Raw genomic sequence first — 27,932 nt, forward strand, 5'->3', positions numbered from 1 at the left:
TCTGCAACAAAAGTACTATTTAAAAGCCACAAGAGAGCACAGAAAGGGTGTCGACAGAAAGGAATTACTGAAACCCAGCCTTCCAAAATCCTGCATCAAAACATAACATTCCTAAATCTCCTTAGTATTCACATGAAGTTAAATTACAATTTAGAGATTTACTAATGATTGGTTTCAAGCTGTATGGGCTCATCTGCAATGCTGTATAAAGTAAATATTAAGAAAATAGTCTTCTCTTACCGTCTAGGAAAGGTTCCCACTCATAGAATCGCCCCATAAATGGCTTGTTGTTGTATGAAGAACACTGCACTGCTCTGATACCTCTGGTATTCTGGGGGCATTCCTGTCAATGGAAAAACAATATGAGTTGCTGTTAGGTAGCATGGTACTCTCTATTACCTTTTAGAACTTCTTTTTGTACAGCTGTTGGCACTTTGATAGTTTGCTAGACAATTCTAATAGAAGAAGATCCTAAGAAGAACTCACTGTTAAAGAACACCCTCGTACATAAATAAAAACTGCACTACAATCAGCTCCTTTAATATGCAAGTCCCCAGATATGTTCATTTTAAAGTAATGTTATTACTTATTTGAGATGTGACATACTTTCACAAAAGAAAGACAAGTGCCAAAAGGGAGGGCGTGTCCAGGGCCACTCCCATTAATGGAAAAAGAAAGGGCCTAGGGGGTGGGGTCCCTGGGGCTGTAAAGTCTAGGGGACGAGGAGTCATGTCCCCTACTCTTCAATAAATATAAAAACCCGACAGAAGACACTCATTTATTATTCACTGCTCTTTTGAAGGAGCTCCGCATAATGCCCTACAAGGTCTTTATTTTTTATATTTTTGAGATTAGTGTTGCCCCTAGAAAAGGGAGAGGCACCACTAAACCTTTTGTAATAGTATTGGGTGCTGCAGTGAGTTCAGCAGCCCCCCAGCAACATTAAAAAATAGTGCGTCTCCTAGATCATTAAATCCGTGGCCCTAGGAGAGCTTACCAGACATTTATTTAAAGGACTCTTAGTTGAAGCTCTATGCTCTTCAGCTGGAGTGCAAGGTCTTTTGGTGTTTTTATGATTACATTTTCCCGGGCTGAAAAAATGTTAAAAGAGAGAAGCACGCAGGTAAAGGTAGGAGTTTATTTGTAGAGAAAGACCAGGAGGGAGACTTCCGGCAGCTCGTCGCAACCATTTTTTCCTTTTACATTCGTCCTTTAAAACATTCCTCACACTACATTTGGTAGCGCAGGATATCAGGCACTACATTCAGAGCCCAAGAATGCAACAGTTGGTTTTATTTTTATTTTAAAAAACAGTATGTCTGTGACTATTTATGTTCACATTTTCCAATGTTGCCCCATAAAATGTAATAATAACATCTATGTTTGAAGTAAGAGTCACATGCATGTTAAACATTTTTATAATAACCAATATTAAAATCAAATGGTATTGTGGGGGTAACTGAAATATAAATGACATTAAAAACATTTGTGAAATTTGAAAAAAAAATGATATACCTGCTTTATATATATTGATATGTTCACCCCTTCATAAATAGGCTCACTTTTTATATTTTGGTGTTCTGATTGTTTGACAAAGTCAGTAAGTCTGCCTAGGTGCAGACTTACTGCACGGTGTGCATGCCAGAAGGCCGTGTGTGGAGTAGGGCTGGCTGCTTGCAAGCCAGGCCCTGCAGGCAACCCCTGCCCTTAGCTGCACATGGCTGTGGGTTAGCTTTTTTGTATTGTAATAAAATGTTACTTCATGCTTAAGAAACTTACAGAAAAAGCAGAGGCTGAAGTAACACTGTTGTTATGTCATAATTTCAGTGACAACGTAACATTCGAAACTAAAAAAAAACACAAATTCACCAGTTCCAGTAATAGCAAGTAACTATAACTTGTACCCTAAGATAACTATAACCGATGCCCTCGCCATGCACAGCTAACAACTAACCCATACATTACATCACTCACGACACTCTATAACATCATTAATACCATTACTGCACCACTTGAAATTACATCATTGATGACAAAATTGTGCATTTGTATTTAGAATGTTTTGTTACCACTGACATTTTCACCCAACTACAATCTTTGTTTTTTTCAGTTTATATTGGGGGGTCCCAAAACGTAAAAATTTGAATGAAAATTCTTTAGGGATTTTTGAAAAGTGCTACAGCCAAATCGACTGAACAGAATTACACCAAATGTGCCTAAAGCTAGATCTCAGTCCATAAAGCGTGCCTTTTATGATTTGGTGTAAATTCAAAATTAAGGTTGAAAACTTGGTATATCTGGACAGTTGGGCTTGTGGGACTCTCGCATTGGGTCTGTGATCATGTAACTTCAAAACATATAGTGAACTTATTGGCTATCACCTTCAGTCACCTCACACCTATGATTGGCTGGGTGCAACATGAAAAGGAATGTTGTGGCAGTCACCTAGCCTGATTTTTCTTTAAAAAATATATATAAAGGGGTAGAGTAGGGATGCTCTGCCCCTCTAGACCTTACTGGGGGAGTGGCGTCCAGTGAGACCACCCCAGGGGCAAAAAGTAAACCAAAACCAAAACTGGTCTTGTGGGTCACCTGCAGGATTGCAGAACAAATTGCACTTTTTTTTTCTTTTTTTTTAAATAAATGATCTATTGTATTTCCAAAATAGAGGAGGGGGCATAAAGCTCCTCCTTGCCGTGCTACAGATCAACCTTCCAGAGAACAGTTCTAATCAGTGTCCTGGGGCCACCATTCACCAAGACACTGCATTTTTCTGCCCCGCAGAAAGCACATCTGTGTTTCTACGTGGGTGGGAGCAGTGAAAGTCCCCAGTTATAGTTATTTCAAGTAATTATAACTCGTGTTCCCGTTGAGCATAATATTTGTAATCAATAATGTCATTTTAGATGTCATCAGTGTTGTCATTAATGATGTCATAGGCCTTCATGAGTGATATAATATGTCAGGTCATAAGCAGTGCAATGCAAAGGTGTGAGTTATAGTTACTTAAAGAAAGTGTAATTGATGTTTTTCAGTTTTTTTAGCTTAAAATGTTACATTTGAACTTGCATTTTCACCGAACTATAACATCACTTTAACATTTGGTGAGTTTCGGAGGTTTTGTGTTTTTAATGCAAAGTAAGATATTTTTACTATACCTAAATATGGCATCAGTTTACCCTTTACCATTTTTTTTAAATACATTTCTAGGGTTTATTAACATAAATTAATATTTTATTAACATGTTTTAGTATGCCAACCCTACAGCCAGGCTCTGTGCTCAACCCCCTATGGGCAACCAACCTCCATTTGTGCATGGCTTTTGACAGTATCCAATGGGGGTGGGCTTCAGGGCCTGGTCGCAGGTAGCCACACTCCACCCTGTAGGCTTTTGCAGTGCACAGTATGATTTAGTCACAGGGCCAACTACCCATACCAAGCCAAGCCACCACAGACACTCACAACACCCATCTTTTTTCATAAATGGTTTTCCGAGCTTGTGGGACTCTCACGGGATCCAGCACAGCCACTGCATTCCTGTGGGACTCCTGCAGGAGTAAGACACACTATGGGACAAGAGGCCCTCTCATCCAGTCAGATTGCTCTAATATTTGAAGTTGCAAGATAGTGAGACTCCCACGAACCCAACCATCTATAAATACATAATGTTTGCTCCTTAATTTCTCAACAGTTACTGAATAGATTTACAGAAAATCACAAAAAGCACACTTTCTGGGTAAAGATATAGATTTATGCCAATTTGATGTCATTCCCTATGCTAATTGCAAGAGGAAACTGTGTTTCGAGACCCCCTTTTTTCTCAGCCCCTGCTTGAAACTTTGAAGGAAGGAGCTGCAGTGGATGAACTTTTTTTGTAAAGTTTTATATATATATACCTATCTATGGATAGGTAGCAAGATAGATAGATAGATAAATAGATAGATAGATAGATAGATAGATAGATAGATAGATAGATAGATAGATAGATAGATAGATCATAAAGATTGTGATAGCTGTGATAGCTACTCTGTGTATGTATATTAGCTTGGTGTTATTACAAAGTGTGGTGCTCGCTATGTTCTAATTGTTTAATATGCTTGGATGCAGTTCACCTATATAAACTGTATGGCATTTAGGTGTGGTGCATGGCAAATACAATTGCCAGGGCATAAAATAAAGTTAACACAACTACCATAGTGGTCATGATTTTCACAACAATTAGTGATAACAGTGTTGCACTGAAATTTTCAGATTAATATCAGATGTAAATATTGTATCCCAAATATTGTTTATAAAGATATTGATCACTGGAGATTATAATACAAATTCTAGACCCACTGGGGCACTATTTCTGTAAACAATTTTTCCAAAATCATTGTGTATGAATCGGTGACAAATACTGCATAAATCTAATGATAGGGAACAAATGTAACTTTCAAACTCACACAAATTCAGTTATCTCCAAAGGTTCGCCTGTCCATAAAATGTTGACTAGCTCAAGAGAATACAAGTAGTTGAAAAGTGTTCATGGGAAATATGTTGAATTCTCAGAAAATGAAGTACTGACAGAGAAACAAGTTGGCTTCGCTATGATTAATAATTAGTTTTCAATTTTGCCAAAGTAGCTTCAACTGGGACACTCTAGCGTAGAGTAGAAAAAAACAGTGGTGGAACTATGATTATATGGGCCACTGCACCTACAAAAATCCTTTTTTTTTACTTCTTCTTGTTTCGCCTTCTCTTTGTTTTCTTTAATACCCTAAACGTGACATTGAGGTAGGTATTTAATAAGTTGTTTTTATTACTTGAGATTGCCTTTCACGTTCTCGGTTCTTTTTCAATCAACTGTCATTCAAATCCATGTCTTCTTTTCAATCACCTCTTAGATCAGCTGAAATTTGGAAGCAAACTTTTTATAAATAAAATCACACAGATCAAATGTTAAACATACTCTTTTTTTTATCAATACTTACTCATTCTTTCGCTTATCATGTCATTTTTTTTGCAATTGTCTCAATACCAGAATAAAAATGTGGGTCTACAAAAAAAGGTAATTTGCTCATCACAATAATGACATCCAGCTTCTGAAAAAAATATTAACACATGTGCTTCTGAGATTTGTACTCGCCTCCTGTTACATTCAGGGTGAAACTAAACACTTCTTCATGTTCTACTCTTCCAAGAGACTGAAAAACAAGAAGAAGGCAGAGGGAATGGGAAGACCTCATAGGCATAGGAGAGAGAGGGAGAAAGAGTGCTTCTTTAGTCAAGAATTTGGGTTTGGTAGACAGGAAAGAACAACTAACCAAAATTACTTTCAAAGACTGGTTATAGAAGGGGCAGAAAATTGCCCATCCAACACATTGCAAATCAAGGTCTAACATTGGCAGTGGAAGTATATCTAATTCAATAAGAATATGGTGAGAACGAAATGCTCTTTGGAAGGGCAAACACAAGAATATTGAGGCGAGTCATCAAGACAGGAGCAAAAAAGTAAGACAAAACTAGGCAAGTCAGTCATAAGCAAGAGGCTGAAAAGTATACTCTAAATAAATGTAATGTACTGGACAGAGCAGGTCTGGCCAACAGACAGCCAACGAAAGAGACTGAAAGGACAATAGGACATTGATTCTCTGTGCTTCTGGTTTCCTCTGTCTGTTTTCCCTCTGTCTGTTGCTGGAATAAATATCAGACATCATCAAGTATGGCAAGGTGTCATAAATACTGTTTTCCAAACAATGAGAAAGTAACTCCATAGGGAATGCAAAATGAAAGTGGAAGGACAAATACAGGAGCAAGCATTTCTGACCGTCCTCTAAATGCTGTTTTGGTTCTTTATCTTGTGGTGGTCTTCTGCTATACAGACATAGGTCCCTCATGTTTGTGACAGAGTATTCCCTCTGCCGGGATCTAAATCAGGCCCATAGTAATAATTCTAATCACAAACAAATTCCTCATTTTGACTTTGGAGGTCCCACCACAGGACGCATCTGCCATGGCGGTGGCGTCCCCTCTGCCCTATTACAATGGTCAGGCTGGTCTGGCTGGCGGGAACATTGCAATAGAGCGTTCCCGCCAGTCAGAATGACAAGAACAGTGCCACGAGATAGCACTCAACTCCTTTAAAGGATCTGAGTGCTATCTCGTAGCACAGAGGAGGAAGACCAGCACCCTCAGGATGTCTGCCAAGAAGACAGTGTCATTCCGATGGTGCTGGGCAGGAGGGGTCCTGCTCTGCTCAAGCCACTGGCATGGGCAGTGCAGGGGCCCTCCTATGGCCCCCAGCACACCCTCACCGCCAGCCTTTCCATGTTGGTGGTGAAGCCTCATTGGAAAGGTTGGCGGAGAGGGGAGCGGTAATCAGCCAAGTGGCGCTGAGTTCAGCGCTGCATGGCTGAATACATCTCTGACTGCCGTCATGCCAACGGGAACCACTTTCCCGCCAGGGTTTTAAGTGGGTGGTCGGAGTGCAGCGGTCTGACGAATGACACGAGGGTGGCAGTTCTCGGACTGCCACATTCCTGATTAGGCCCTATGTGTTTATTTCACAGTTTTATTACCACTTTCAAAATCTCTAAAGTATCAGTCGTAGAAGGTAGCAGTCACCTACTTTGTAGTACCCTCATATGTTGTAAGACTAAGGGTCTTATTTACAGTTTAGCAGATGGTCCTACTCATTTAAAATGTGGATGATTATCCTGTCTGCTCTTCCAGCTTTTAAGTTAGACATCACGTTTAACTTTAGTTTCCAAGATGCTAAACACATAATGTCCAAAATATTGCTCTCTATCAATTAATCAGATGTATAGCAGAGACAAAGATATGTTATATAATGCCATGAATATTTTGTGTCTTTGATTACTTCTATGCAAAATCAATAAAAAATGGTCAAACAAATATCCCCACCTGCTGTATTACAAGAGTCCTAGGCTATCATCCGCTGGCAATACAGTGAACTGGACATCTGCCACATTTGTGACGGAGTATCCCATCTGCTAAATATCCCATCTGCTAAACTCTAAATAAGACCCTAAATGACTTCTTGCCTAGTTAAAACATATTTTAGGAAAGTTTCACAAATTTCCAAAAGAGATTACAGCATGTGAGAGGCACCATGGAAAAAGGAAGTAAAACATTAACCTTATTTTTTTTTTTATTTAGCTGTTTTGGTGACACACAGGGTTGTGATATTACTTAAAGATGTAAAACGGACAGAAAATCTGGATTTTCAGTGATAAAAGAAGAGGCAATAAAAACTAGGAAACCTATCATTTGAAAGCAGAGCATATATGCCAGAAAAAAACGTTTTTCAAAATTATTTATTTGTTAATCTTGTTCATGTGATCCCAGATTTAGGCAACTTAAAAGCATCATGTTAAAAAAATAATAAGGCTAGGGAAGCCATTATGAAATATCTGTGTTGATCACACAGCAGTTTTTTTACCCACAGTCACCAAGGTCTCAGAGTGAAATATATGTGAACAAATATTTCACACGTCTGTTTCAAATATTCTGGTAAAGAACAATAGAAGTTCATAATTAACCATAAATGTCATATTATCCTAAATGTTTGCAATCCCTTCTCATCAGTGCTTTAAATGGAAAAATAGAAGTGCAGGTACTCTGTACCAGAGTACCTGCTTGTTTCTGAGAAGTGCCGGTACTCTCCAATTAAAAGTATTACGTTTTTCTTGAGATGTGCCGGTACTCTCCCTCTCAAAATAAAAAAGTGCCGGTACTCAGTACCGGACAGTACCGGCCCATTTAAAGCACTGCTTCTCATACAAATTTACTCCACGTGTTGATTCACATGTGTAGAGGCCACTATGGTAATGATGTCAAGCATTGTTTGGGCAAGGATTCTTCAAGAAAGAACCTGTTTCCAATTTCTGGCCATGGCAGATCATTGATTCGATGGGTCTTTCTAGCCAGCAATGCATGTTTCATACCAGCATTTGACCTCTTCTACTATTTGAGGTTCGGAGACAATTGCACTTCTAAAATAAGTTGACGAGTCTAGGTATCACACCAGCTGTGATCCAGAGGCCCCCGAACTTTAGCTAATTATAATGTGATATATTTACCTGATTCTGTGGTCAGCTGATTAACTGATTGCTCTTTGTAAATCAGACTTCAACTATTTTCTAAAATTATAGTTTTTTTTATATTTAGTGCTTTCTACTGAAATTGCATTTCCTGATGCTTGAAAAGCTTAGTTCTTTATTTTGCACTTCCTTTTCTATGGTTTTGTGCACTAAAATCATAGTACAAAAGAGTAATAAATATCCCATTTGGTACTTTCCTACAGTCACCGGCCTGAATGTCTGCATGGCCACCTCACCCCTGTCCCTTTGAAGATGATACCTTGAGCTGGGTCTGTTTAAAATGTTTGCCGCCATAGACTCCGGAGTGGTGCAGTCAAAGAAACGTTAATGGATGTTGCTTAGCTTAAGGATGATCTTTTACGCAGCATCTAAGGACCCATGCACAACTTAACTTAATTTCAATGGCATGAGAAGGCTAGACAACACTCCCACCTTTTATTGAAAGCTACAGACGGGACCCTCTGGCAGTCAGTGGCAGTCCAGTTACAGTTAAAACTCTTGGCCTCTTCTTTCTGTCTCCCACTCTCTAATGATTTCTTTGTTTATTTCTCCTTGCAGATCCGTATACTTCACTTTGGCCAATCATGCAATCAGAAATGACCAGCCCCATTGCATGCCAACGAGATGTAGTTGGACCATGCTTTTTCTGCAGTATCAGTGCATAAGGCTAGGAGGTTTCCTCCTAGTGTGACAAATATATACAATGGTAGCTCAGGATTGTAGAGGGCTTGGAAATGTACTGCTTTCTAGTTATAACTCAATTTGATACCCAGCAGATGATAGGGCAGTCAGGAGAAATGTACTTTGGGAACCTATCATCTAAGTGTCATTTTAGTTCCGTCATATCTCAAAGGGCCTGCTGTGCTTTCATCAACAATACAAACATTTCTCAATAGGGCTGCTCTTAATATCACGAAGGACATGAATACCAACATTTGTCAATGGACTGCCATACCTTCAGTGGACAGTGCCCAACCTTCTCATTAGGACTGCTATACATAAATTGGAGTGTTCAAATATTTGCTACTGCCATTCTCAGTAGAAAGCATTCCCTGCAGGCCAGCCCTGCATCTATTCGAGGATGGCAACCATTCTCAACATGGCCAACATGCTTTTATTGAGCTATACTAACAATTCTCAGCAGATGTGCTACATTTTCACCAGGCCAGTTACAATGTTGAAGGACAGTAGCTCTCAGAAGAAAGGGGCATTTGTGTATTATACTAGCTACATTTTACCAATATTTCCCAGCAGGGTATTCCAGGGATATTCCATCGAAACATAGGGGGTTATTCCAACTTTGGAGGAGTGTTAATCCGTCCCAAAAGTGACGGTAAAGTGACGGATATACCACCAGCCGTATTACGAGTTCCATAGGATATAATGGACTCGTAATACGGCTGGTGGTAAATCCGTCACTTCCGTCACTTTTGGGACGGATTAACACCTCCTCCAAAGTTGGAATAACCCCCAAAGTGTTGATCTTGTTTTTATTCAGCAGTACTTTACCAATTCCGCCATCGGCTTCTCCTCTCTTCCGCCTTCCTTCTTGTGCTTCCTTATATTCTTAAGGCTCACGGGGGGTAGGGGTAGGAATGTGTGTATTATGCCTCCCAAACCTAGAATTCTCCTCTGTTGAACTTCTATCTGAAAAAGGTCACGTATGAGTTGCCTAGAGTTTGACGAGTTTGGGGGATGCTAGGACAGAAATTGCCTCCAGCTGGAGAAAGGCTTGCCTGTTTCCCCTGTGTTGTGAGAACTGTGCCTCACTCCCCTCTTACTGACCACTAACACCAGTAGTTTAACCAGGTGTGTTTCAGCACACTGTAATATGAAGCTTGGATTTCTGCACCCGGTAACACTGGGGGAGGTAACACTGGACACTCGGAATTAAGAGTAAATATTCCCCAAAGAATATTGCTCATTCAGCCTTATTATCATCTTCTGCTGGAGCTCAGTTTCAACCCACGAATGTCAGTATATCTTATAAGGTAGCAGTAGTGCTCTACAAGAATCCCAAATTCATTCTCTTGGCCTGGGCGAGGACACAATCCATACGTTTGGCAGACTCACAAATCGGTCCCACTTACGTATATGTAAGTAGAGCATACCAAAGATGTTAAACATAACTAGGCAAAATTCTGAAGACAAAGAAATTTCTCCTGCCTGGTTGCCTAACACAAAGCATTTGCGTACCGTGGCACTGCATTCAGTATTCATCCATATGGTTACGAAAGCAGGGACAGTCCTGATATAGTATTAAAGCTCTGATCTCTCTTCTTTTCTAGAATTACATCTCTCCTTCTTACACACCCTGTGCGAATGTGGTTGGGTGGAGTGGAAAACCTTGCAATTCAACATTTGCATAATTTATCAAATTCACCTGTGCTAGAATATTTCTTTCCATGGCAAACTTTGTGAAGTTTGCGCAGAAATAAGTTCACAATACAAAAACATTTTCACCATCCCACAGATCTAGTAATTGGCGCACTTTCAGCAGGATTTACACAGAGGTGAGTATGGAGGACCTCTTTACAGATATTTGTTATTCGCCACCACGTTATGAAGGAATGGACGTCAACCACATTTGCAAAGGAATTACATGGCTATTAATCTGACATCCACTGACATCCACTGGTATAACTACTTTCAAAACCTCAGATAAAACACACTATGTATGAATGAGAAAATATGGCCCGGGCAGTGCCCCTGTCAAAATCTGGAACAGAAATGTTTTTAGATCCTAGGATGCTTTATACAGGTACATGGATAGCTGAGTTGTGTTTTTGTATTTTTCCATGTTTGCCTTGCCTTCATAATGATCTGGAACGTGATGGCATGTATGCAGCATGCTATTTTTCTGGATAGGTAAATAATGTGAACATATGCATATTACTTTAATCCATTATTAGGAATATACTGGAGGTCAGTATAAATTATCTAAAGACGTCTGGAATGTTACTGAAACTCTTGGTGCTAGAGAATAGTGTTTTTGCATTGTTTAATGTGCCGTTTGAGACAGGGAGGTCAAGGTAGACATTGATGATGTTGCTGTTGACTTAGTTTAATCTCAGTAGTAATATACATTTTACCAGGCTATACGTCGGGGTGAAAGAGGCTTTTCTTGATGTTTCATTGCATGAAAAGTTACTACGATGGGCCACTTAGCTACATGCTAGTTCATCTGGTAAGACCTGTCTAGTCTGAAAGCCAGGAATCTTGCTTCTTGTTTTATGTCTACCTACGAGTTGTGTAGTATTGGTGCAGTTTGCCCTTTGTTGAAAGTTCACGGTAGAGGAAGAAAGAATGTTTCATTATGTCAGTGATTCATTCTGAGGAAGAGGCCTGTCATTGACTTCTCCATGCAAAGGAGAGAGGCTTACACACAGGGACTGACAAACTGACTGCGAACGTACGTCCTATGTTATTGGATTATTGGTACAGGGTTGTGTCATTTTCTTGGTTATGGGGTGACTTAGAGTTTTGCGCAGCATGTGAATGTCCATAAATTGGAGGTTTACATACGGTGTCAAACTTGCGATCTCCCACCCTATTCAGAAGTGAGGGAACTACAGGGCTTCCACAAGCGAAGACTCAGCTGGCTGTGCCAGTAGCAACCACTGACTTAACGTCCTGTCTACCATGTAGCCACCAGGTCAGAGTGACACTCACTCTAATCACTAGACTCCCAACCCTGGAACTGCCATAAAAGGCATGACTGTCTTGTCTAGGGAATCAATTAATGGCCCCAGTGCACTGTGAGAACAACCCCTGTATGTCAATGCAAGTGTTTGCTTCTTTTAAAAGCAAAGTCCACAATTTTTTAGTTAATTTGGTAAAATCAAACTTAAGTGCCTAGGTGGGCTAAAACAAACTGTTGCCATCTTGGCATTCCCCTCATCTCTCAGTGGAGCTACCACACTGGAAGCTCCTCTATGTGCCTAGAGATCCCACCTGGCAGGCCGGATCTCTAAAAAGGGGAGGCCGTTCTACTCCAGGAGATTGAAGGGGATGCACGCAGCTGAACTGTCGGCCCAATAAACTGCTCCCCAAAAGCTAAAACAAAAATGAAGAAGAGTATGAAGAGAGCAGACTTTTCAGATGAGATAAGATAATATTATTAAACATGGGAACAATAAAATACTCCTCATTGTAGTTTTTAATAGTCTTATAAGTAAACTCAAGAAATCCAAAGATGATGTACTAATTCTGACACATGCTGCAAAAAGCAAATGCCTCAATCTAATCATGTGTGGTTCCTCAAAGTAATACTTACTATTCTTGTGTCAAAGAAACATCAATCTGCTCTAGTATACTATAAATCTGTTAGTGGCCGCCCCTCCTCTATGGCGGAGGTGCATTGCCCGATACTGAAAGGCAGTACAAAGCAGAAAAATAAAATGATAATAAAAGCATTTTATTATCATTTTAATTTTCCACTTAGCCAGCCACTGCAAGTCCCCCAGTGTAGGGTGGGGCTTGCCAGCATTCTCTGGGTCAGCAGGGGGAGGAGGAGCACTCTAAGTTTGCATGTCAGTTAGGACGGCCAAACCAATATGCTCACTTAGAACTGTCCACCCAAGCTGTGTTTCACAGCCGGGAGGAGACCAACCACAGGCTCCCACTCCCAAACTGAGTGGCATTTTAGCCCGCTCAGGCCAATCCTGGTGCTGCTTTGATGCTGGGTAACAGCATGAGAGAAACATCTGGATTGGGTGGGAAGGGGAGCAAGTTGAGAAGAAATGAGGCGGCAGGAGCAGAGGAACACGGAGGGCCGGCAGATAAGTATTTTGTCTTACTCATTATTATGCCCCACCAAGCATTCCCTGCAGCAGTCGCCTCTGAAATCTATGTTTTGTTCTATCATCTATTTTTGCATTGGAAGAAACGTGATATTGTGTCTATGCATTTTCGTGGACAAAAATGATCTTCCTGCCAATCAAACAAGCTTGTGTTCAGCACAAATGAAAGTCATAAAATGTGCTATTGTAAGCCTAAAATCACCACCGATGTACTTCTGGAATTTAGCAGTCCAAAAGCACAAGCTCATCACACCAATGCCTTTTACTCTTCCAGCTACTTTTTCTTGCGCTTTTCATCAACTAAATAGTTTTTCGTGTGTGTACATTCCGCATCTACTCATTTCTGGCATTTGAAATCAAGCCCTCCCAGTGGCCCAAACACCTTACATGCACTGGAGGGCAGAGTTTGTTATGACATCCCTTAAAGGATGGAGGTAACAAATTAAACAAACTAGAAATACCACACCACCTAATTTTCAACCTAACAGGTTATTTATCAAGGCATGTTGCCCTGCTGCCTGAATTCACTCATATTTGGAACACATTTGAGTAATAGAACTGTAATTTCTCTTCATAAATCTTTCTGAAAGATTCAGAGAGCATAATTTATTTTCTACATATTTTTCCATTTCCATTCCAGAGTTTAAAGAACGGACAAGACGTGTGCCTTGAACCCAGACATTACCCTATGGGGGTACCTGAGGACTCTCATAGGGTGGGTGTTGTGGCCCATTCTTATAAGATCCTATTCCCCCCTCGCTTGAAGACTAGGTGGGTGCTGTGGCCCATACTCACAGGACCATATTCCCCCTTCGCTTGAAGACCAGGTGGGCCCATGGCACACCTACATACAGTGCCAGTGAGACTGTCACACTCTGAGGACTACTTCCGACTATTCCCCTCTATCATGTTTCTATCTGATTGCCTACGATAATCATCTTACTTCACTATAATTCTAAATCCCAGTTGGTATTTTATAAATGCCTGAGGATACAATGCACTTGTAACACTGCAGATGAGTTAGTAGTCACATTTGGGACAGGTTCTCCCATATGTCAAACATTCAATCAGGCCCCAAAATGATATTATTCACTTATGAAATTGCCAAGATGTTGAATTGTAGTGGTAATGGAAGAGACATTTGGCACTTTCTGAAAATAAGTCACAACATAGGCTTGACCAATTGTCCCACCAGTAGCTTCTCAGGAACCTCCTATTAGTTGTTGAGATGCGAGGGACTGCACAAGAAGAGGAGTCTACAGAAAGTCAAAAGGGCTCAAAAAGCCCTGATTAACTTCTTTTCCTGACATTGTTTTCATATCAGCTATTGGTCTTGGCCCGTTTTGCAGGGTCAACTCTGGACTTTCTGCCTTCCTCCTTCTACTTTTTTTGCTGAATTTGTTTTTGTTGGCCATAGGACTCTGAACATTTTACCACTGCTAACTAGTGCTAAGGAGCATGTGCTCTCTCCTGTAAACATGGTTGGCTTAAGCACAATTGGCATATTTCGTATACTAGTAAGTCTCTAGTAAATTGGTACTAGTGGGCATGCAGCACTGATAGTGATACCCACCTAAGAAGCCCTTTCAAACATATCTCAGGCCATCCATTGCAGCCTGTGCATGCAGTCTTAAAACTGCCATGTGGACCGGCAAAGTAAACCTTTTGCCAGGCCCAAACCTTCCTTTTTAATGGATACAAGTTACCCTATGGTAGGTCTTGGACAGCCCAGAGGGCAGGGTGCAAAGTATTTAAAATGTTAGTGTTACATGTCCTGGTATTGAATAAGCCTTCCTTACGGTAAAGTCAGGTTTTAATATTACAATTCTGAAAATGTCACTTTTTTCTCTCTTAGCTTTTCAATGTCTGCAGCCTGCCTCTGGGTCACATGATTGGATGTTGCTGACAGTTGGGCTTAGTGTATTCCTACTAGACAGCCACACAAAGTAGAGAGCTTAGGTGTGCCTGGACGGACCATCACTGGCAGGATGGGAGGGCCAGTACAAATTTGTTTTTCACAACTGTAGGGCCTACCTCTCCCACATAATAACATTGGAGTTACCTTATTACATTTAATAAGCTGTAATTTCAAAACAGGTAAACAGTTCATGTGTGGTGTCTTTGGAATTGTAATGAAAAATCTTCTCTTATGGTGAAGTCAAACTATGAATTACAATTTTGAAAATGCCACTTTTAGAAAGTTAGCATTTTCCTGCCTTAGCCATTAGTGCCTGTAGCCTGTCTCTGGGTCACATACCTTGGTTTAGCTGGCAGTTAAGCTTTGTGTATTCCTCCTAGACAGCCGCACACACAATAGAGTGGTTTGATATGCCTGAATAGGACATCACTGGCAGGATGGGAGGTCGTACTGGGCACATCCCTACGTAGAATTGAATAGACTGCATCCTGCCTCCACACAAAGGACTGCATACCCCCTGTAGTTAGCCTGAAGCCAGGGCAGGGGAGGAAGGAACACTTCTGGACCTGTGGAGACTCTGCAAGAAAGAAGGACTGCTGTGCTGCTCAAGGAACTGCCACTCTGGTGGACTGCTTCCCTCCTGGACTACTGCCTTGCTGGACTGCTGCCTTGTTGCCATGCTATCCCCCTGCCTGAGTCAGAGAGATTGAACCTGGACCTCAACCCAGGACTCACAGAGTGACTGCAAGGGCTAGGTTGCTGGTCTCCTGTTCAGGGACTCCAGGACATAACAGGTTCACAACCACCTGAACTACTACCCAGATCGAGCTGGGCTGGTGTAAGCCCCTGACCCCCAGGTGGTGCCCTCAAGTCCTGGACCCCTGGTGTGGCCTTAGTGAAGCTGAATTAAAGTTTTTGGGCTTCTTGCAACAGCGAAATGGTCAACTGGCATCAATATATTAAAGCTTGCACTGTCCACTAACATGAAGTTCAATCAAAATGACCCTTAGAGCTACAGCCTTGACAGCTTGCAGGCAGGGCCACTGCAAAGCACCAGCCTGACCATTCGTGATGACCTCAGGAATTTCACACTACAGAGGCACTCCTCTGTGATGCCAGGCCTGCTATTTGTGCTACATTGATAACCGTCAATCCAAAGGGATGGTTTCTTCTGAAGGTGGTCTTTCAAAAGAAAATACATTATTTCCAGTGCATAAATTGAAAATAGTATAAAAATGTATGAGGTCAATCGCTGTCCACATTTGCTAAACCTCACACAACCTCTATTATATTATATTTAAAGCCACCTCCTTGAGCCTCCTAGGTGTTTGTTGCACTCCTTTCTCTAACCTTATTTCTGACACATTTAAGGTAGCAAAACAGTCATAAATTTTTTACTGCTAGTTACAATTTAGAGACTATGGACCAGATGTACAAAACCTTTGGCATTTCGTAACAGTCCAAATCGCTATTTCTGGGCATTAAGTAATGCTGATTGGACTTTTTAAGATGTACAAAGCCCTGTAAGCAGTCGCAAATTGCAATTTCTACACAGTAAAAATCGGAATTTCCGATACTCTAAATGGGAAATTACAAATAGGGATTACCTACTTGTGATTCCTATTCACATGTACAAAGCATTTCCTAAATGTGAATTGGGAAAATGCAATTACCATCGACACCAAGTCAATGGTAACCATGTGCAATTTTAAAAAAGCACCCAAAGATCCTTTTTAAAGTGCAGTAGAGCACACACATGCCCATATGACATACGTGGGCTCTCCATGTGCACAGCTATTTTTGTGGTGCATAATGCCCATAGCCATCCTTAGTTTAGCATATATTTAGCAGGTACAGGAAATTGTTATTTGAGAAATGCTAAACCGACCTATTGGAACAAATGCTAAGGGATTTCCTTGTTGCTATTTCCTAATAGTGATTCCTAGTCTGTAGGACTAGAAATCCCTATAAGGAAATCAGTAATTTCATACATATAATTTTGCATTTCCTAAATAGCAATTTTTATTAAGTCACCATTTAGGAAACGCAAAATTGCATTTTGATACATCTGGCCCTAAGTTTCTTTCTCATGGGTTTTCGTATTTATTATATATAGATATTTTTCAAGAGCTCCACATTTCATTATTATTCATTGGAATACGTATACCGTAAGTATTTTACATTTTTTTAAAACAAACTTTAGGATTCAACGTGCCCCCAACATAGTAGTGAATGAGGTAAGGAAGTCTGAAAATAATATTTCTGGCACGGAGCATCAACTGTACACCTAAATATTTATAAATATGTTTGTGTTTTGAGTAACTTTGGCAGACATTGTACTTCAAAATATAACTGGATACTATTAAAACCGTGTCAGAATTCACACAGTCGTGGAAAAACCAACCATGTATCACAAGCTAGGAATGCGAAGAGGGCAAAAAGCTAATCTCATGCGTTATTGTTTACTAAAATGCATTCCTAATTATCACAGCTGTATTTATAGATGGAAAGTCCACCTGGGATGCTCATGTACTTGCATACTATAGCACCAAGATCCTTTTGTTGCTGCTGGCTTAACACTGGCTGTCCCCAAACGCCATGTTCCTTGCAGATTGTAAGCTTTTGTCAGCATTATGTTCTGTGCTCCTTTTACTTTAATTTAGCAGTGCACGCTACATGAACATCATTTCACCAAAATGCCAGGGGGAGCGGAAGTGACATCACACACCATTTCTTCATCAAAACACATTAAACATTGACAATGTTATTGTTCCATAGATACCTCATTAAACAAAAAAAATAATTCCAACATAATCCTATATTGCTGTTTCTCAATGCTTTTTACAAAACTCTAAATAGCCACACTGAAGTTCAAAGTCCCTTCAATAGCTCAACAAGCCATCTGTACTCCAGTCTCTAGATCAGCATGCACTGCTGTGTTTAGCACCCAGTAGTGCAAGAGGATTATGATTCCAGATTATATGTCCCTTTATTCAAGTATCAAATGTTTTTTTTTGTACATTCAACAACACATTTAATGTGACACGTGGGGATCAATAAGCATTCCTCTTGCCATATGATGCCAACGCGTTTCAACCTCTTATGTTGGACTGATGCATTCAATTGAGGTCATCATCAGGGCCTCTTGTTTGATATAGACTTTGCTTCTCTTTAACAAAGGCCGGTCAGGGGAGGCGTGTGTGCTTACTCAATCACCTTCAGCATGAAGAATGCTTTTGAGTCTCTGTTTGGCAGGAACCCTTCTTCTTTTACTTCCTTGTTCAGCAGTGCGCCTTCCCTGACCGTCTCTCTAAAGTTGAATATAAGTGAGTGTTTGCACTGGGTACGGCTCTGTGGTTCTTTTACCAGCACACGCACTTTTTCCAACTGGCCTTTGTAAAAGAAAAGCAGAGTCCCTCACCACGCGGTATGACCCCATAAAGCCTAGGGCTTTATGGGATCATACCCAGTGGTGTATTTCAATGATTTAGAACTCAGCGGACAGATGACTCCATCACGACGGTGCTGGATATCCCATCCGCCGACATCTAAATTCAATATGATAAATGGGATTTAGATGTCAGCAGAAGGGATAGCTGTTACCACTGTGACAGAGCAGTCAGTCCATTGAGTTCTAAATTAGGTCCTAACTCCTAAAACATTCTTGTAAAAAAAGTCTGCAATACACAGTGGAACAGCATTTGTGATTCATTCATGGCTGCAGCTCCTGCCACAGGTGTGAAGGACACTGACCTGAAAGTGCCTGTGCTCATCTGAATGTCAGAGGGTCATCCACTGCTTGTTGCTTTGTGGATGTACCATTTTCCTCAATACACATGGGGTCAGGTAAAATCTGAGGGGGCGTCAAAGCCTCAAGTTACAAAAGAAGGAGGGTTGGAAGGGAACAGGTGAGAGGTGAACTTATAAAAGATGAGTGTGGAAAGTTGAGGGAAACAAGCAGGAGGTATAGTATCATAACAGAGGAATGGGGATCCACCGGGTCTTGGACAGGGGTGAAATGTCTATTAGACCACAATGGATGGAAAAAGTACTAAGGATTCATCCTGGCGAGAGAGCTGCTGCTTGAAAACTACATCACATTCCTCCTTTCCCTCTCTGGTGGTTTGGTTTTCCTTTGCCACCACACAGATACATTTGTTACTTTGGTGGAGAAGGGCGATTGTCAGATAGTTGGGTCTTGATTTGCCCTTTGCCCTGTGCTAAATGCTGCTGGTAAATTCATTCCTCCCTGAAAGACTAAGCAAGAGAGAGGTAAAGGATAAAGTACCTGGTTCAGCCCAGATCAAGAGTCTAGCGGAAGACTTTGGGGGACCTAAGGAGGATTCCAACAGTAATGGCCTGGAGGTGAGGACTATGGTGGAACCTTCCTTCCACATCCTTATGGATACAAAATTGTTCTGTTGTGACAGTATTGTTTTTACTTGCTCCTGACCATATCAGCTGAACTGAGGAAGAGAGGGAGATGCCTACGATCCACATTCAATAGCATGTGGCCAGAGATTGATTTAGTGTATAGTACAGGTTACTTGCTACAGTGGTGGATCCCAATGATCAGGTCACCTTGAGGGTCTAGCCCCTTGGTTTGATCGAATTCATAGGCTTCAGGAAGGTGGACAAAAGCCTGCATTTTTGGGGGCTGTCATATTCTGAATTTGCCATAACAGCACTGGTAAATGGATGCAATTCACAAATGGGGTGAAGGCCAACTACATAGATCTACCCGCTGAGGTATTTGGACAAAATATTAAGTTTTAAATAGTGAGTTACAGAAATATTGGAAAAAAATATTGTGATACAAGAATATTGTGCTGCAGAAATATTGTTGTCAAGAATATCAATTTGTTTAGGTAAGTAGTATAGTTTGCAAGAATATCTTTATTGTTCGGATTGTTTTAATTAATAATGTTGTAAATCATATCATTTTTTAATTATCTTTATGTGTTTTAGGTCATATACACATTTTGTGTCAAACATTGTTTTTATAATTATTAACAATATTTTTAAATATAGTTTTTAATTTTAAGGCATTTATAATTTGTATTTAATTGCTAATAGTAATTTATAATGTCGCAGTGGTCTGCGAGGTTTGTAGGGGTAGAGGGAGGGGCTTTAATTAAAAATAATGTATTTACAATTTATTATTAAATTATTATTTCATTGATTAATAATTATGTAAAGTGAATAATAATTATGTTTCAAATTATAAATTAGGTGTGGGCTGTTGGATTTGTATGGGCATAGGGTGGGAAGGTATTTAAGCAATAATTAATTAGCAAATTAATTATTTATTACATTTTTAATAATCATGTAAATTGTTTAACTATTTTTTTTTATATATATTTATATATATATATAATTTTCTTATTAAGAGTTTTATATTTCTTGTAAATTAATAGGGTTTTTCAAATATGTTATTTGTTTGAAGAGGAGTAATTTCCCTACTGCAGCACAGGCTTGAGTGGTAATAGTAAATGTTACCCCTCCGAAGTCCAACTTTTTCACTACTGTTGCACAAGCTGGAGTTGGAATACAAAATTTAACCCCACTGAAGTCCAACACTTTCCTTACTGTTGCACAAACTGGAGTCGGAATAGTAAACTGAACCCTCCTCCCAAAGTCCAACATTTTCCCTACTTTTGCACAGGCTGGAGTGGGAATACACCATTTTACCCCTCCAAAGTCCAACGCTTTCCCTACTCTAGTTCAGAGTGGAGTGGAAATAGTAATTCTTACCCCTACAAAGTCCAACACTTTCCCTACTGTTAGAGAGATTGGAGGGGGAATAGAAAAAGTAACCCCTCCGAAGTCTACCCCTTTACCTACTGTTGCACAGACTGGAGTGGGAATAGTACATTTAACCCCTCCAAAGTCAAAAGCTTACTTTACTGTTGCACAGAATGCACTACAAATAGTAAATCCCACCCCTTTGCTGTCCAGTGCTTTCCCTACTGTTGCACAGACTGGAATGGGAATCGTAAATCTTACCCCTCCGACGTCCAATATTTCACTACTGTAAAATAGACCGGAGTGGGAATAGCAAATTTAACCACTCTAAAGTCCATCCCTTCCCCTAATGTTGCACAGACTGAAGTGGGAATAGTATATCTAACCCCTCGGATGTTCAGTCTTTCCCTACTGTTGCACAGAGTGGAGTCAGAATAGTAAATTGAACCCCTCCAGAGTCCAATGCTTTCCCTACTGCTGAACAGACTGAAGTGGGAATAGTAAATTGAACCCCACAGAAGTTCACCACTTTCACTACTGTTGCACGGACTGAAGTGGTAAAGTCAATTTTACTCCACCAAAGTTCAACACTTTCCCTACTGTCGCACAGACTGGAGTGGGAATAGTTTACCCCTCCAAAGTCCAACGCTTTCCCTATTGTTTTACAGACTGGAGACGGAATAGTGAATTTGCCCCCCAAAAGTCTAATACTTTCCTTACTGTTTTATAAACTGGAGTGGAAATATAATATCTATTATTCCTAGAATTCAATACTTTTCTTAATATTGTTTAATCCATTGTATGCACCAAAGAGGGGGAGCAGACCCTTGGACATGGCCTTTTGCTCCCACTTAATTTTTTTTTCAAAATAATACAGTATTTCTGCCCCTACTGGGTGGCAGATGGGGGCAACATCCCCTAATCTGCCCCCCAGGGACAGAAAGCCAGGTAGCTGCCAAGGACTTTTTTTTGTTTAGTGAAGGGTAGAGGCTGCTCAGAATGGGCAAGGCAATGCCCCAAAACATTCCCCAAAAATAGGAACAGTCTTTCTACCACCCTGGGGGCAGCAGGAGGTTTCACCCCAATCTGCCCCTGGGGGCTGAAAGCCCACTAGAAACCAGTTTTTTCAAATGTTTTTACAAAGGAGGGGTGGGGGATGCCCAGAATGGGAAAGACAATGCCCCCACTCTATCCACAAAAGTAGGCACAGTCTTTCTGCCCTCCCAGTGGCAGATTGGGGGTTATGACCCCCAACCTACCCCCCAAGGGGGGGCAGAAAGCCCACTAAACACATGGGATTTTTTTTATATAAAAGAGCCATGCCCCCAACCCCACATAAATAGGCAGCAATGTCTTTATGCCACCCAGGGGGGTGGATAAGGTAATTACCCCAATCTGTCCCCTGGGGAGAAAGCCCACTAGACACCAGGGAATAACTTTTTTTTAAAAAAGAGAGTGAGGCTGCCCACCATGGGCATAGCCATTCCCCCACCCCAAATAAATGGGGACACAGTCTTTCTGGACGTAATTACACCCAAATCAGCCCCAATCTGGGGCAGACAGCCCACTAGATGCCAGGGAATAAAAAAAGAGAGGGGTGGGGGCTGTCTCCACCATGTGCATGGTTATGCCCCCATCCCAACTGAAGGAGCCAACAGTCTTTCTGTCCCCTAATGCACAGCAGACTAAAGCATCTCATCCCAATGGCAAGCAAGAGGACATTTGACTCTTTTGAGTGTTGATTTTACATATGGGCAAGGAGAGCTTAGCTAACTCCCAGTGTTGTCCCACTTGCAATGGTGAGCGGCTGCACTTTTTGGACTTGGGTACACTGCCTCCTGAAAAACCTAAAAGACTCAGACACTTCTGAAAACTAAATATGTTGGGGAGTCCAAGGTGGTGTGCTTTATATGCACCCACACCATTTACTTACCAACAATGCCCTGACTTGAAAACCTTCAACTATGCCTGCACACATCACTCATTTTCCCTACATTTCTGTGATGGAAACTTCTGGAATCCGCAGGAGTCCACAAAATCTGTACTAATAAAAACTTTGCCCCACTTGTGTGGAAGACCAAAACACAGTCAGCCTAAAAACGTATAAAAAAATACCTGCCCTTTTGGACCCACTTTGGTTCCCCCTCGATTTCTACATATTTTTGGCCATTCCCTATCGAGGGCACTTGGTCCACCTACACAAGTGAGGTATAATTTTTTTCAGGAGACCTAGGGGAATGCTAGGTGGTTGGAAATTTGTGGCTCGTCTCAGATTACGGAACTTCCCATCACAAAAATATGAGGAAAACGTGTTGTCCAGACACATTTTGGGGTTTGCAACGGATTCTGGGTAAAAGTACCTGGTGAGAACCACACAAGCTACCCCTTCCTGGATTCCCCTGGGTGTCTAGTTTGAAAAAATGCACAGGCTTGCTAGATTTCCCTAGGTGCCGGCTGGATTAGGACCCAAAATCCACAGCAAGGCACATTGTAAAAAAAGAGTCAGTTTGGGGTAGAAAAATGTGATGTATCCATGTTGTGTTTTGGACCATTTCCTGTCAAGGGCACTAGTCCTACCCACATGACTGAGATACCATTTTTATAGGGAGACTTGGGGAATGCTGGGTTGAAAAAAGTTTGTGGATTCCAGAACTTTCCATCAAAGAAATGTGAGGAAAATGTATTTTTTAGTCACATTTTGAGGTTTGCAAGGGATTCTGGGTAACATAACCTGGTTAGAGATACACAAGTCGCCCCATCCTGGATTCCACTAGGTGTCCAGTTTTCAAACATGTATAGATTTGCTAGATTTTCCAAGGTTCTTGCTGAGCTAAAGCCCAAAATCTAAAAGGGCTAATCTTTTAGTGGAAAAATGTGCTGTGTCCACATTGCAGTGTGGGCTGTTTCCTGTCGCGGACCCTAGGCCTACCCGCACAAGTGAGGGTACCATTATTATTGGGAGAACTGGGGGAACACAGAATAGTGGAACAAGCGCTATTACCAATTGCCTTTCTCCACATTTGTGCCTTCGAATTGTAAGACAGTGTGCAAGAAAGTAGAAATACTAGTATGGGCATCCCCAAATTCAGAATGAGCAAATAACTTCTGCTTCCAAAGTCCATATCCTATGCCTATTTCAGAAATACATACGTTTCCTTGATACCTATTTTTCACTCATTTTACCAAATGAATTGCTGTATATCCGGTACACAATGAAAAACCATTGCAGTGTGAAGCTCAGTTATTGGCTCTGGGTACTTCGGGTTCTTGGTGACCCTACAAGCCCTATGTATCCTTACAACCTGAAGGGTCCAGCAGACATAAAGGTATATTGCTTTCGAAAATCTGCCATAGTCAGTAAAAGGTACTTAGACACAAATGGCTGTTTTTTTCCAACTCAATTTCAATATTTTTTTATTTCAACTGTTACTTTCTATACACAAATGACACCTTGATGAATTTGGAATTTTGTCTACTTTTCGGAAATGTATCGTTTTCCGGGATTCACCATTGGCTTCATGCCCATTTCTACTATATACTGGTTAAAAGCACAAATAACAGAAAAAATAGTTCCAGAAAAATGGCAAAACTGTGTTGAAAAATGTGCTTTTCTGATTCGAGTTTGCCTGCTTCTGAAAGCACCACAAACCCTTTGTTGATGCCATTTGCGTGGGAAAAAATAGAGGCTTTCTTCTGCAGCACTTATTAAAAAAAAAATCCCCAAAAAGCCACAAAACTTAGCAGTATTTAGGCTAATTTCCAAGTTCCCTCCAACGGAATCAACAAACCCTGCGTATCATTAAAATCCCCATGACATTGATAAAAAGGACACAAATTTGGAATGGATACCTTATGTGGACATAAAATTATGCGGACTACCTGCAAACTACCCCAAAAAAGCCAAATAGTCAATAAAAAGGCTCACCACTCGGGGAAAAGGTCTAGCCGCAAAAGGGTTATATATATATATTATTATTTGTTTAGTTTTAAACAAATATACTATATATTACTTACTGGCGATACCCAGTGGATATTTATAGTTAAGACCAACATTTCCCATAGACAAAACATTTTTCTTTGTTTCGCTAATAACTCTGGCATCGTTTGACAAATCTTCACTAATTAATTTTTCAAAAGTAGTGCACTGGTTATTTTAGCTGCTTTCTGGCAATGTTTGTGGTGATTCATCAAGTGGGGACCAAGAAAAGTGGGGGTCCCAAAACACTTTTACCCCATGCAATGTCTATGGGGATTTTGCAATTTTTAGACACAGCTAAAACCTGAACTGCTGAACAGAGTTACACCAAATTAGGCAGAAATGTAGATCTTGGTCTAGACAGAGCCTTTTTCATAATTTGATGTAAATCTGTTCAGTAATTTGGCAGTAATTAAAGGAAATACAATATAGAAATTTAGGGATGCGGAGCCCTCGCAAATCCACCCGCAGATCTGGAGGAAAAGCAAGGCCCAATTGGCTGGCTGCAACCTGAAGTGAAAGACACAGCTGCCATTTTGTTTGTCACTTGAGCCGGGGGAGGAAAGAATAAAGTAGGAAGCATATAAGGGGTCAGAAATAGAAGTATCCTGACCCAATAGGACAGATGAAGGGGTCCCTGAAGGGCAAGAAATTGCCCAACAATTCTTTTGGGGCAAATCTGCAGATCCACTTGAAGGCTCAGTGCGGCCCTTCAGTGTAACTTCGTGAAGGATCTGCAGATCAGAGGCACAATGCAAAAAAATACACGCACTCAGATACAAAAACCCACAGCACATGGGCAAAGGCCATGCGCAGCATGGGGTTAGGTATATGTGGGGGGGGGCTTGCCACAGGCCAGGCCCGGTAGGCCAAACACCTCTGCTCATGGTTGTCGGCCATGCGCGGCGATGATTGCTTTAACGTATGGTAATTACACATTACTTGACGTTATAAAAACATAGAAATTCACAGAATTTTTTTTTACAAGGATGTTATAGTAAGGGTGATGTTTTACCCATACAAAACCATTGAAATTCAGCATTTATATATATACTTATTTGAAGAAACTACAGCTCATGCAGTGAAGTAACTTTAGGCTTGGCAGTGGGCAAGGAAACAGATGAAACGTCAGTTCCCAGAAAGCGGGAGCAGTTTTCCTGCTCCAGTCTGCTCGGAGCAGACATAGGGCCTCATTACGACCCTGGCGGCCGGCAGTAAGCACAAGTAACCCGGACACTTTGGGTTTTGACAGTGGCCCTTAAAGCAGGTCCCACTGTCAAAATCCAAAGTTTCATCTCTGTGAAGGGGGCAGAGATGAAATGCTTCAGCAATCACAAAGCTGCTGTCAAAGCTTTAAGCTTGCTGAAGCATTGGAACTGCAAGGGAAGCCCTAAGGGTTCCCATACAGTGGCAGGTGGCCCACAAGGGCTTTGTATTGAAAAAATAAAATAATTAAAAAAAATTAGAGACTGCAGGGGGAGCTCTTGTGGGCTCCCTCGCGGTCCCACATAGCCCATAAAGGGCTTTGTAATAAAAACTGAAATAAAAAAAAACAAAAATTAAAAACTAGGGACCGCAGGAGAGCCTTTGGAGGCATGAGTTTTAGTTACCTTAGGGCACGAGTTATAGTTACTTGAGGTAACTCTAACTATAACTGGTGAATTTCTATGTTTTTTTACCTTTAATATGTGAGCCTAACTATACCTTCCCTGTAACCTTTGTTTTTTTAAGCTTTTTCTATATTTTTTAAAATTCTACTTTGTAACTATAACATCCTTGTAAACTTGTTTTTTTTCAGTGAATATATACATATATATCTGAAAAACCTACTGGCAGTAGCCAGTAGGTAGTTATAGTTAGGATCTAGTTTCCATAGGAAAAACATTTTTTGAAGTGTTATAAGTGTTTATAATCTTCATGAAACTTTCCCAAAAGGTGTGCGCCCTCCTGTGTCCTGGTGTGCATGGAAAGTTTCAGGGTGATTCATCAAGCAGGGGCTGAGAAAAAACAGGGGGTAAAAAAAGTGTTTCCAATGTTAATTTTCATAGCTTTTGTAGAAACAATTACAGCTGAATGGAATTACACCCTGTTAGAAATGGGGTCTTTGGTTGACAGTCAGTTTACCCCCTGTTCAAGCAAGGACCCTCAATCTAGTCAGGGTAAAAGAGAATCACCCTCAGCTAACCCCTGCTTACCCCCTTGGTAGCTTGGCAGAGCAGTAGGCTTAACTTCAAAGTGCTAGGTGTAAAGTAGTTGTACCAACACACACAGTAACTTAATGAAAACACTAGAAAATGACACAACACCAGTTTTAAAAAATAGGAAATGTTTATCTAAACAAAACAAGACCAAAACGACAAAAATCCACAATACACATGTCAAGTTATAAATTAAAAGCCAAAAAGAGTCTTTAAGTAGTTTTAAAGACACACTAGCGCTGCTAGCGTGAAAATGTACCTGGTGTGCGTCAAAAATAACCCAGCACGGGCGGGTGTGCGTCAAAAATAACTCCGCACGGTGGTACGTGAGTCTGAAATCCAGCCGTACGATGATCCGAAATCCCCGCAGTGCAGGTTGTGATCTCCCAGCCTCCGTCAGAGAAGCTGAGCGTCGTTTCTCCTGCTCCGTGCGTCGATTCTTCGGTCGCGTTTCCTGCGATCGTCGTTTTCTCAGCTGCAGAGCCGGCGGCGCATCGTTTTTTCAGCCGCAGATCGTGTGTGGATTTTCTTATCTTTAGGCTGCCAGCTTCTCCTTTCAGGGTCCCAGGAACTGGATGGGCACCACAGGGCAGAGTAGGAGTCTCTCCAGAGACTCCAGGTGCTGGAAGAGAGAAGTCTTTGCTATCCCTGAGACTTCAAACAACAGGAGGCAAGCTCTAGATCAAGCCCTTGGAGATTTCTTCTCAAGATGGAAGGCACACAAAGTCCAGTCTTTGCCCTCTTACTCTGGCAGAAAGCAGCAACTGCAGGATAGCTCCACAAAGCACAGTCACAGGCAGGGCAGCTGTTCTTCCTCAGCTATTCAGCTCTTCTCCAGGCAGAGGTTCCTCCTGGTTCCAGAAATGTTTCTCAAGTCTGTGGTTTTGGGTGCCCTTCTTATACCCAATTTCTCCTTTGATGTAGGCCTACTTCAAAGTAAAGTCTCTTCTGAAATCCGGCCTTGCCCAGGCCAGGCCCCAGACACTCACCGGGGGTTGGAGACTGCATTGTGTGAGGGCAGGCACAGCCCTTTCAGGTGTGAGTGACCATTTCTCCCCTCCCTCCTAGCACAGATGGCTCATCAGGATATGCAGGCTACACCCCAGCTCCCTTTGTGTCACTGTCTAGTGTGATGTGCAACCAGCCCAACTGTCAAACTGACTCAGACAGGCAGTCCACAAACAGGCA

At 41.2% G+C, this 27,932-nt stretch overlaps 1 protein-coding gene across 2 annotated transcripts in view; it reads right to left on the bottom strand.

The window, feature by feature from the left end:
- Positions 1 to 27,932, bottom strand: part of THSD4 (thrombospondin type 1 domain containing 4) — a 1,878,668-nt gene that overhangs the window by 1,209,995 nt on the left and 640,741 nt on the right. For both annotated transcript variants that reach the window (XM_069222360.1, XM_069222359.1), the window contains exon 6: positions 241 to 343. In XM_069222360.1, coding sequence (XP_069078461.1) covers positions 241 to 343 — 103 coding nt within the window. The remainder of the gene's footprint in view (positions 1 to 240; positions 344 to 27,932) is intronic.

The sequence above is a fragment of the Pleurodeles waltl genome, chromosome 3_1 (assembly GCF_031143425.1).
Source record: "Pleurodeles waltl isolate 20211129_DDA chromosome 3_1, aPleWal1.hap1.20221129, whole genome shotgun sequence".
Lineage (NCBI taxonomy): Eukaryota > Metazoa > Chordata > Amphibia > Caudata > Salamandridae > Pleurodeles > Pleurodeles waltl.